The 10385-nt window shown below is 61.8% G+C and overlaps 2 protein-coding genes across 7 annotated transcripts; one reads left to right on the top strand and one right to left on the bottom strand.

Moving 5' to 3' along the window:
* Positions 1-512: 512 nt before the first annotated feature.
* On the top strand, positions 513-3995 carry SLC16A13 (solute carrier family 16 member 13). Its single transcript, XM_003996156.4, has 4 exons — positions 513-1083; positions 1230-1373; positions 1988-2725; positions 3385-3995. The coding sequence occupies exons 1-4, from the start codon at positions 885-887 to the stop codon at positions 3582-3584; spliced, it is 1281 nt and encodes a 426-aa protein (XP_003996205.1). The 5' UTR covers positions 513-884; the 3' UTR covers positions 3585-3995.
* A 534-nt stretch (positions 3996-4529) lies between these two features.
* On the bottom strand, positions 4530-6966 carry SLC16A11 (solute carrier family 16 member 11). 6 transcript variants are annotated; one of them, XM_045044554.1, is made up of 5 exons: positions 6796-6966; positions 6311-6518; positions 5863-6006; positions 4930-5697; positions 4530-4819 (listed from the first exon to the last, which is right to left on the bottom strand). In XM_045044554.1, the coding sequence occupies exons 2-5, from the start codon at positions 6510-6512 to the stop codon at positions 4584-4586; spliced, it is 1350 nt and encodes a 449-aa protein (XP_044900489.1). In that variant the 5' UTR covers positions 6513-6518; positions 6796-6966; the 3' UTR covers positions 4530-4583. The 6 variants fall into 6 exon arrangements, with proteins under 6 accessions (XP_044900489.1, XP_044900488.1, XP_044900487.1 ...); XM_045044553.1 differs by having other exon boundaries at positions 4930-6006; positions 6796-6965; XM_045044552.1 differs by having other exon boundaries at positions 4930-6006; positions 6311-6617; positions 6796-6929.
* Positions 6967-10385: the final 3419 nt, after the last annotated feature.

Below are 10385 nucleotides of genomic sequence, written 5' to 3' on the forward strand. Positions count from 1 at the left end.
TGTCCTTCCCCTGGTCTCTTCCGGGGCCTCCGAGACCTCCGGGATCCAGGCATGTAGCTTCTAGCGTCCTCGGGCGCTCGGGCAGGTGTCTTCGTCTGACACTCTCATCTCAGAACCCCTGCGCCCACCGGGCGACCTGGCCTTGCAGCTAGGCCCCTCGTTGAGCAAGTGGGTGTCTTCCTCTCCCGAACCAGTTCACCCACCACCTTCCCGCACGAAACTGCCAACGGGAGGGTCTTGGTGCGGAAATCCGCACGGATAAAAGTGGGCGGGGGACGCAACGGCCTCCCCGCACATCCCCGAGTCCCCGTGGGGCCCACCCGGTAGGCCGCCTCGGGTCCCCTCTTTACGCATGCGCCCCACTCGCTGTCCGGGTCCGGGACGCGGCTCTAAGCCCCGCCCCGCCCTTCTGGCCCCACCCCCCGTGCTCCGGAGTCGCGCGTCCCCACCAGCGAGCCGTGCCCGGGGGTGCCGGCCGCGGTGGCCGCGTAGCTGACACTTCCAGTGACAAGAGCGATAACCCACACGGGGGCTGGCGCGCCGCAGGGCTGGGCCCGCACCCGGGGCCGCCTCGCGGCTCCTCCGCTGAACGTCGGGCCCCCGCGCGGGCCCGTCCCGCCCCGGCCTCGACCCGCGGCGCGCTGCCCGCGGAGCCACGCCCCCGGGCGCCGCTCGCCCGCCCTCCCCACCTAGGTCGCCCCCCTAGGGGAGAGGCGCAGGCGCCTCACGCAGCCTCCCAGCCGCTTAAAAGCCCTCGTCGGTGCCTTCCTCTTTAGCAGCCTGCCCTCCGCAGGCTGGGCGGCTCGCGGGGCGGAGGTGGAGCGTCCCCGCGCCCTGCTCCCGCCCGGGCGGCGCGCACTGGCTGCAGCCGCGTCCCCTCCCCGATGGCGCGCAGGGCCGAGCCCCCCGACGGGGGCTGGGGGTGGATGGTGGTGCTGTCCGCCTTCTTCCAGTCGGCGCTGGTGTTCGGGGTGCTCCGTTCTTTCGGCGTCTTCTTCGTGGAGTTAGTGGCGGCGTTCCAAGAGCAGGCGGCGCGGGTCTCCTGGATCGCCTCCATAGGGATCGCCGTGCAGCAGTTCGGGAGTGAGTGCCGCGCCCGGGTCCGGCGTGCAGGCGACCCTCCCTCGGAAGGGATAGGGGGTTGGGGGGGGGTGAAGGGGGCGCCAGAGAGGCAGGGCGGGGCTGGGAAGGACGCCGGAGATCTCGCAGAACCTCTTCCTCTTTCTCAGGCCCCGTGGGCAGCGCCCTGAGCACGAAGTACGGGCCCAGGCCCGTGGTGATGGCTGGGGGCATCTTGGCTGCGTCGGGGATGCTGCTCGCCTCCTTTGCTACCTCCGTGACCCACCTATACCTGAGCATTGGGCTGCTGTCAGGTGAGGCCCAGGACTAAGACAGGAGAGGGAAAGGGCCTCCGGGCTCTCACCTGCTTCCTGCCCCTTCCCAGAGGCTCGGGGAGGCTCAGAGAAAGTTTCTGCTAGCACCTGTGCCCGCAAGGGAAGGTTGAAGAGGGATGACTAACGTGATAAAGCGCGGCTTGGGGGATATTGAGAAATTCAAAGATGACGGATCCAGCAAATGCAAGCCCGGGGCTGGAGTGTAAGAATCACCCTACACTTGTGCCAGCTTCGGTGGCTGCGAAATAGATCTCGTTGTCCAATTTGCATACAGACCAAGAAAGGCTTCGGAAGCTTATGTAACTTGGCAGCTGGAGCTCACCGTAGCCAGAAGTGATATATAGCCCAAGCCCAACTGCAAAGTTCTGAGCCACTACCCCGCAAACGGTATTTCTAAGCCTCTGCAATCCCCTGAGGTGTATCACCCCATCTGCAAGACGGCGAGCCCGAGGCTGGGAGATTGAATAAAATACAGGGTAACGATGCTAGGGGCTGTAACCCAAGCCTGTGCTACATCCTGGGCAGTGGTGGGATTACTGGGTGCCCCGAGCCCCCTAAGAGTCCCCCGACCCCTATTTGTTCCTTTCTGACAGGCTCTGGCTGGGCCTTGACCTTCACTCCGACCCTGGCTTGCCTGTCCCGTTACTTCTCTCGGAGGCGATCCCTGGCCACGGGGCTGGCACTGACCGGCGTGGGTCTCTCCTCCTTTGCCTTTGCCCCACTTTTCCAGTGGCTGGTCAGCCGCTACGCCTGGCGGGGGGCGCTGTTGCTGGTGTCTGCCCTCTCCCTCCACCTGGTGGCCTGCGGGGCACTCCTCCGCCCACTCTCCCTGACGGAGGACCCTGCTGTGGGCGGCCCTGGGGCCCAACTCTCTTCCCTCCTCCGCCACGGCCCCTTCCTTCGTTACACTGTGGCCCTCACCCTGATCAACACTGGCTACTTCATCCCCTACGTGCACTTGATGGCCCATCTCCAGGACCTGGACTGGGAGCCTCTGTCTGCCGCCTTCCTCCTCTCGGTGGTGGCTGTGTCTGACCTCGTGGGACGCGTGGCTTCTGGGTGGCTGGGGGACACCGCCCCGGGACCTGTGGCTCGACTCCTAATGCTTTGGACCACCCTGACCGGGGTGTCACTGGCCCTGTTCCCCGTGGCTCGGACTCCCACGGCCCTGATGGTTCTGGCCGTGGCCTATGGCTTCACATCAGGGGCCCTGACCCCCGTGGCCTTCTCCGTGTTGCCTGAACTGGTGGGCACTGGAAGGATATACTGTGGCCTGGGACTGGTGCAGATGGTAGAGAGCATCGGGGGGCTGCTGGGGGCCCCTCTGTCAGGTAAGGGGGACTGGGCTTCCGGGGGGGGTCAGGGCTGCATGTATTGCGAGGGGGAGGGAACTAATTCCAGTGTCTGTGACTACTGCCCTCCGGGATGGCACGGAACACGGGTCCGTCAGAGTAGCCCCGGAGTGGGTCCATGGCGCAACGAAATCGGGGACTGTGGGAGGATTGAGGGGAGCTATGAGGAGCCCTTGGCAGGGTGTCTGCAGCTTGGGTTTTCAGAGGACCTGGCCGGACCTGGCCAGACATAGCCCGCCAGCGTCTGCCCGTTCCCCTGGCCTACTGGGCCCCAGCCCAGGTGACTGAGCCGTCGGGTCAAAGTTCTCCATGCCCCAGATGCCCAAACCTTCAGACCCTTAAATTTCTCCTAACTATTAACTAGAAGGGCCGCTGTTGCTTGAAAGAAAGGCATGGGTGTGCCTGGCTCGATGTGGACGCCCAGGTCCCTGCTGGCTGGTTTGGAGGCCCTTTCCAAAGGCAGGAAGGGGGTGGACGTTAGCTTGAGAAACCTCGGGGTCCCAGAGTCCTGGAGCTCATCCAGTCCTGCCTTGTGAGTCCTGATTCTTCTGAGATGATGCGTTCGGGATTCTCTTTTCCCTCCACCGGTCTTGGGAAACGGGTCACCCATGTGTGTTCTTTTTCTCTCTTGGATCTAGGCTACCTCCGGGATACGACAGGCAACTACACAGCTTCTTTTGTGGTGGCCGGGGCCTTCCTTCTCGTGGGGAGTGGGATTCTCATCACGCTGCCTCACGTCTTCTGCTTCTCGGCCTCTGCCTCCAAGCCCCAGGACCCCAAGACGGATGCAGTGGATACCAAGGTCTCTCTCACCAAGGAAGGGCTGCAGGAGGACTGAACTCTGCAAAGGGACTGTCAGACCCAGAAAGCCAGAGGGCGCAAGCTCTCAGGGCCTTCTGTCCCATCCTGGTGCCCACAGAACCGCCGTGCCCAAGAACAAGGCCTCTTGGCCCGCCTCCCCCCGGGGCAGTGTGTTGCCTGTGCCAACCTTTCTTGTCTCGTTGAGGACTCGTAGCTCTTCCTTGCTCCCACGACCTTTCCTGGAGGATCCCGGAGCTCAGCCTGCTCCCCTGCGCTGTGAATCGGCCGTGAACACCCAAAGCCAAGATCTTCACGTGCCTTACATGTGATTTCTACTTTGCTGCCCTTCCAGCTTTCTTCTCTGAAGACCGATGTTTGGGAGAGAGGGAAGCCCTTCTGAGATAAACCTAAAGAAGGAAACTGGATAATAATGAGAACCTCACAAAGAGCTGGGGCGCATGTGCTTGGGTTGGCTGAATGGGTTCGTGGCTAGGAAGCGGGGAGGGGAAGTATCCATATGAACCCTGGACTCTGCTCTCTGGGCCACGGTTCCTCTGCCTTGTCCACTGACCTCCTCTTTCCCAGGCTCCCCCCATGACTCAGAAAAGAAACGAAGACAGCAGTGAGGACACAGGGTGGGGGGAGTCTGGGAGGGGCAGCAGAAGCTTAAAGCGCTAAGGTCTGGGTCTAGCATTTCCCACAGGCCAAAGGAGCCAGAAACACAGGAAAGACTCAGCCGGGAGGTCTGGAGGGGGCTGTTAGGTCCCTCATGAGCTCCCCACCCCGAACGCACGGAAACTTAGGAACAGCTTTTCAGAGACTCCCTGTTAAAATGGCAACAGCTTGGGCAAAGACAGGTGGACCAGCTGGACGGACGGAAAAACACCCCAGAGTTCAGTGGGACCCCGTTCGTTTGAGTCAGCCTTCTTAAATATCTTCAGCAGAATGTTTGCAGCGCCCTAGATTGGCTAACAGCTGGAGCTTGCAGGAAACCGGATAGAAATTCTTTATTGGGGGAGTGGCCCAAACAAAACGGTCAACATGTAGTGTCCAGAGTGGATCGAGGGCCTCCCGAGGAGAGCAGGGCGACCGGAAGAACCGGGAGCAGCTCCCCCCTCTCGGGAGGAGGGGTGGCCTGCCGCGAGGGGGAGGCCGGTGGGCAGGAGGGCAGCGCCCCCGGCAGCCCCATGTAGATGAAGCTGCCGGAGAGAATGAAAGAGCCGCAGGCGAGGAAGGAGGCGGTGAAGTCCCCGGTCTCGTCCCTTAGGAAGCCTGCAAGGAAGGGGAAAGGAATTTAGAGGCCTGGGACCCAGGGGTGGGGGGAGGCGGTAGGGAGGGGACAGAGGATGGTTGGGAGCGGATCTGCTGGCTCGGGCCCTTACCTGACAGGGGAGGGCCCAGAAGCCCCCCCAGACTCATCAGCATCATCACCAGCCCTGTGGCCTGTACGACACCTCCGACGCCCACTAGCCCCGGGAGCACACCGAAAACCAGGGGGGCGTAGCTTCCGGCGCTCAGCCCGTAGGCCCCAGCCGCGGCCAGCAGGGCCCCCCGGCAGCCCTCCTGGCTCCCCGCCAAGGGCACCAGTCCCACGGCCAGCACCCCCAGCCCGGTCAGAGCCCCGAACACCAGCAGAAGCCGCGAGAGGGGCACCCAGCCCTGGTCCGCCAGCCAGCCGCTGATCAGCCGCGCGCCCGCGTCCCCCACCGCAGCCACGGCCACCACCAGCGCTGCCCCATACCCGCCCAGGCCCCGGTCTAAAGCGTGGGGGGCCAAGTGCACGTAGGGGACGAAGTAGCCGCCCCCAACCAGGGCTGTGCCCAGAGCAAAAACTGAGAAGGCCCGGCGCGCGAAGAGACCCAGGCCGAGGGCAGCTAAGGGCCCGCGGGGTGGCGCCGGGGGGTCGCCAGGGAGCACCAGGGGTCGCAGCAGGGCGCCACAGGGGGCGAGGTGGAGGGTGATGGCGCCGAGGACGAGCAGGGCGCCCCGCCAGCCGAAGGTGTCAAGGAGGAGCTGCAGGGTGGGCGCCAGGAGCAGCGAGGAGGCCCCGTTGCCCGTGAGCGCCAGCCCCACGGCCAAGACTCGACGGCGGGAGAAGTAACGGGACAGGGTTCCCAGGGCAGGGGCGAACACCAGGGCCCAGCCGGAGCCTGCGAACGGACAGGACGGGGTGACGACAGGGACCCGGGATGCTCTGTGCCAGCAATCCCAGCCCGGATCCTCGCAGGAGGCCCCGCCCCTTTGGCCTCCAGCCCCCAGGAAGCGCCCACCTCCACCATCACCCCTTAAGGACCCGGGTGTCCCTCTCCCCTCACCAGCAAGGACGCCCAGGCCAAGGTAGAGGTGCAGCAGACTGCGAGCGAAAGCGGAGAAGACGAAGCCCAGCGAGGTGAGGACGCCCCCAACCATCACCACGGGGCGCGCCCCCCAGCGGGTGCTCAGGGCGCTGCCCACTGGGCCTGGAAGGGGGCGGAGTCAACGGAAGACACGCCTCTGGACCCCCAAACTCTATCCAGCACTCCTCTTTGGCGGCTCGCCAGGCCTAAAGCGTCTCTCTGCCCGCCCCCCCACCCCACCCCGCCTAATAGCTCCTGCCCTTGACCTCAAGACGAGACCCTCTCTTTTCTAGAACTCGTTCCCCCCGGTCCCCACCGGTCGCCCTTTCTCAAGGGCTGTCTGGTGAGCAGGTGGGTCCTCCGCCACCGCACACACTCTCCGCCACTCCACCCCGGTCCCCGCCTCCCACCTGGGGGTCCCCCTCACTGGCTGCCTGCTGCACCGCCAGGGCCAGGGCGCTGACCCACGCAGTGTCCTGAGTGCTTCGATCAAAGTGCTCCGCGAGGTCAGGGAGGGCGAGGCCCAGCGAGCGTAACAGCCCGTAGGAGAGCCCATTCACCGCGAAGGCTGCGGCGGCCACCACCCAGCCCCAGCCCCCGTCCGGGGGTCCGGCAGGCTTGGGGGTCATCGCCGTCTGGGGAAGGGGGGACACACAGCGTCGGCGCCTCCTCTAGGAGACCTGGGCATCCCCGAGATGCGGGTTCTGGCTGCTGGCCAGGGTGGGCACGGCCCCCTGAGCACGATAGGGCGGGGCGGAGGGAGCGGGAGTCAGGCCTAGGGATAACCGCCCCCCCCCCACCCTCCACCCCCCACCCCCCACCCCCCGGTCTGCGCGGGCTCCCGGGACGGGGTGACAGCCGGATCCCCCAGGCCTGGGGCTCCCCCTCCCACGCCCACCCCTCCCCCCTTACCCGGCCCCTCCGGGCGGTGAGGGAAGGGGAAAGGCAAGGACACCCCGGCCAGGTTTTCTGCCTGCTTCCTGGGCGGGCGGGGCCCCGGAGGGGAGCGAGCGCCGAGATGGAACCCCACCTGGACCGGCTCTCTCGGTAAACAGAGCTGGCCACCGGGGCCTGAGCCACCTGGGACGCGGGGGGTGGGGGGGGTAAGGAGGGCGGGGGAGCTGACTGTCAGCCAATGGCCTAGCCGCCGGTGAGGCCAGACGCTGAGTCCCACGGGGATTGAATTATATACACACGCCTACACACACACACACACACACACACACACACACACACACACACACCTCTACCTCCCCACCAGGGAGGGGGGCGGGAAGAATGAACGCGGCCCCGCCCGGCTCAAGTCCACGCACCTGCCACCTGCTTCTCCTGGAGGAGACCCGTGGTTTGCAATCCAGGGCAAACCCAAGGTCGGTAAGGCAACACGTGGAAATAGGCGTGACCCCCAAGGCCAGGGGCGCTGAGTACTTTTGCTCTCAGGGAACATTGCTGGAGGGCCAGGCAATTCTTGGATATCAAATCACTGACCTCCACTGAGTGCTCATTTCTTGCTCAGCAGTAACGGGGCCCTCAAGGACCCAGGGGGAGGAAGAAGATTCCTTTACTAGGAGACGCTGTGATGAGCCAGATGCCCTCCACCCATGTCACCTGTACACGCTCCCAGTAAACCCGTGAAGGTGTTGTGCCCAATTTACAAATGAAGCTACTGAAACTTGGAGAGGCTAGGTGCCTTGCATCAAAGTAACCCAGCTAAAAGATGTTGGAAATACTTGAATTTGGTTGGATCTGTCCAACTGCAGACAGGTGAATGGAGAACAGGCCTAGGATTGTAATAGGATACCACAGTGGAGGGAAGGGCCTGGGGACAGTGTGATGGCTGACTAGCCTGGAAATGGCAGAGCTTCTGCAGGGCCATGGAGTTCGTGATTCTAAGATAAGCGTCACTGGGAAGAGAAAGGATCCTTGGGATCAGACTCGCGGAAGATTCAGATTCGAATTAAAAAAAATTTTTTTTAACGTTTATTTATTTTTGAGACAGAGACAGAGCATGAACGGGGGAGGGTCAGAGAGAGGGAGACACAGAATCTGAAACAGGCTCCAGGCTCTGAGCCGTCAGCACAGAGCCCCACACAGGGCTCGAACTCACGGACCGCGAGATCAAGACCTGAGCCGAAGTCGGATGCTCAACCGACTGAGCCACCCAGGCGCCCCTCGAATTTTAAAAACAAAGTAAGAAATCTGAGAATTGGACCCAGGTACTGATTTCGTGGGGGAACTTTATTTAAAAGTATACTTTTTACACCAGGATTAAGGTTACCGTTGCTTTACCTCAGGTATTTGAATCAAGAGATCTGTGGGGCGCCTGGGGGGCTCAGTCAGCTAAGCGGAGACTTCGGCTCAGGTCATGATCTCAACAGTTCGTGAGTTGCAGCCCCGCGTCGGGCACTGTGCTGACAGCTCGGAGCCTGGAGCCTGCTTCGGATTCTGTGTCTCCGTCTCTGCCCCTTCCCTGCTCATGCTCTGTCTCTCTCTGTCTCTCAAAAGTGAATAAACGTTAAAAAAAAAAAAAGTGAATCAAGAGATGTGTTCTTTGGTTTAATCATTGTGCAATGTCATAGAAAATGTGGCAATCTCCAGTTTGGAGCAGGCATCACCCGAGAGCCACGTGGGGGCAGTGTTCCCTAATTGTTGAGAGAGTATCTGGAAATTGGAGGAAAACGACCACATTTCTCTACTTTGGGGATTAGGCCTGTAACAGTCGAAAGTAGACTCCCCCTCTCCCCTCTCTCCTCTGCACTTACAGCCATCAGTGCCTCACCTGCTCCGAGGACATGCCTGGCTTTTTCTCACTTGTGAATTTTTGCATGTGCGATGCCCACTCCTTGAAACGTCCTGGATGGGGAGCAGGAGTCCCTGAAGGTTTACAGTCCTGCCCCGTGCACCCCAGGAAAGTGGTCTTACCCCGTGCACCCTAGGAAAGTGGTCTTACCCCGTGCACCCTAGGAAAGTGGTCCTGCCCTGTGCACCCCAGGAAAGTGGTCTTACCCCGTGCACCCCAGGAAAGTGGTCCTGCCCTGTGCACCCTAGGAAAGTGGTCCTGCCCTGTGCACCCCAGGAAAGTGGTCTTACCCCGTGCACCCCAGGAAAGTGGTCTTTCCCTGTGCACCCTAGGAAAGTGGTCCTGCCCCGTGCACCCCAGGAAAGTGGTCTTACCCCGTGCACCCCAGGAAAGTGGTCTTGCCCCGTGGACCCTAGGAAAGTGGTCTCACCGGTTTCCCTCCAGCCAGGGCTGCTGTTGTGAGAGGCACCTGAAAGGCGGAGCCGGCAGACCCCCACTTCCCAAGCCTGCTGCTGAGGACTGTGCTGCAAGCTGTACCCCCTCTGAAACAAAGCTCGCACTGTCCGCTCTCCGTGGTGGAGTAAACACGCAGCGCTCAAAGAGGAGGCCGGCGCCCCTGGGTCTGGCGGTTGTACAAAGTGACCCTAAGCACCTTTACGGGCCACCTGTGAACCTAGAGGGCATCCCAGGGCCTGGGACTGGGCTGATTGGTGGTGAAAGGGCACGGTCATTTTCTCTCTCACGCTCCCTATATTTAGCCAAAATGACCATCACTTTACAGCTTCTGCTTACGGAGCCAACACGGCGTCGGAGGTTGGGAGAACGGACTCCAAGCTGGACTTTCTCAGCTCAGCCGCTTATTAACCGTATGATGGTGAGCAAGTTACGCAGCTTCCCCGTGCCTCAGTTTCCCCATCTCTAAAATGGGGATAATGATAGTGGCTACGCGGTAGCGTTGGGAGGGGATTAAATGAGCCGCTGTGTGTCTACGCCTATGAGGACAGGACCTCGAGAATGTTGGTCTCTGTTGCTCTGGGCGACCCCGGCTGGACCCCACAGGGCCCCTGCTCGGTCGAATGTTGCCGTCTCTCCCTTCCGAGCGCCCACAGTCAAATTAGGGCAAAGGCGAGATACAGAGAGCTCGACACAGGGAGAGGGACACAGACCCCACCGAGCGGTGCATGGGAGGAGCTGACTCATTCATTCGCTCAGGTCTGCTGGGAAGGCTTCACAGAAGAGGAGCCCTTGAAGCTGGGTCTTGAAGGATGAGTAGGAGTTTGCCAGATGGCTGCCGTGGGCGGGGACACTCCAGGCAAAGGCAGCGGCTTGTGGAAAATCACAAATGCAGGCACCAGCTTGGCATATTATTTATTGTTTGGGGAGCCGTGACAAGCGACTGTGCGGAGACGAGAGAGAATACAGAACAGCGCAGGACAAAGCCACCAGGGTAGAAGAGGCTCCCGTCATCCCAGGTCTTGAAGACCAGACTGAAGGGTTGAGATGTTTTCCCAGGGACCGATGCCCCTCGAAAATTTCCACTGACGTAGTAGCATTCGCGAACATCAGAAGCTGAACACAGAGGATGACGGAACACCCCAGTCGGGGCGGGGGGGGGGGCAGGAGAGTCCGGGGCGAAACACCTTTTTTTGAGGTGGAAATTTCTCTGAAATATCTTGTTTTGCGCTGAAAATTCACGTGAAGG

Source organism: Felis catus, chromosome E1 (genome assembly GCF_018350175.1).
Source record: "Felis catus isolate Fca126 chromosome E1, F.catus_Fca126_mat1.0, whole genome shotgun sequence".
Classification (NCBI taxonomy): Eukaryota; Metazoa; Chordata; class Mammalia; order Carnivora; family Felidae; genus Felis; species Felis catus.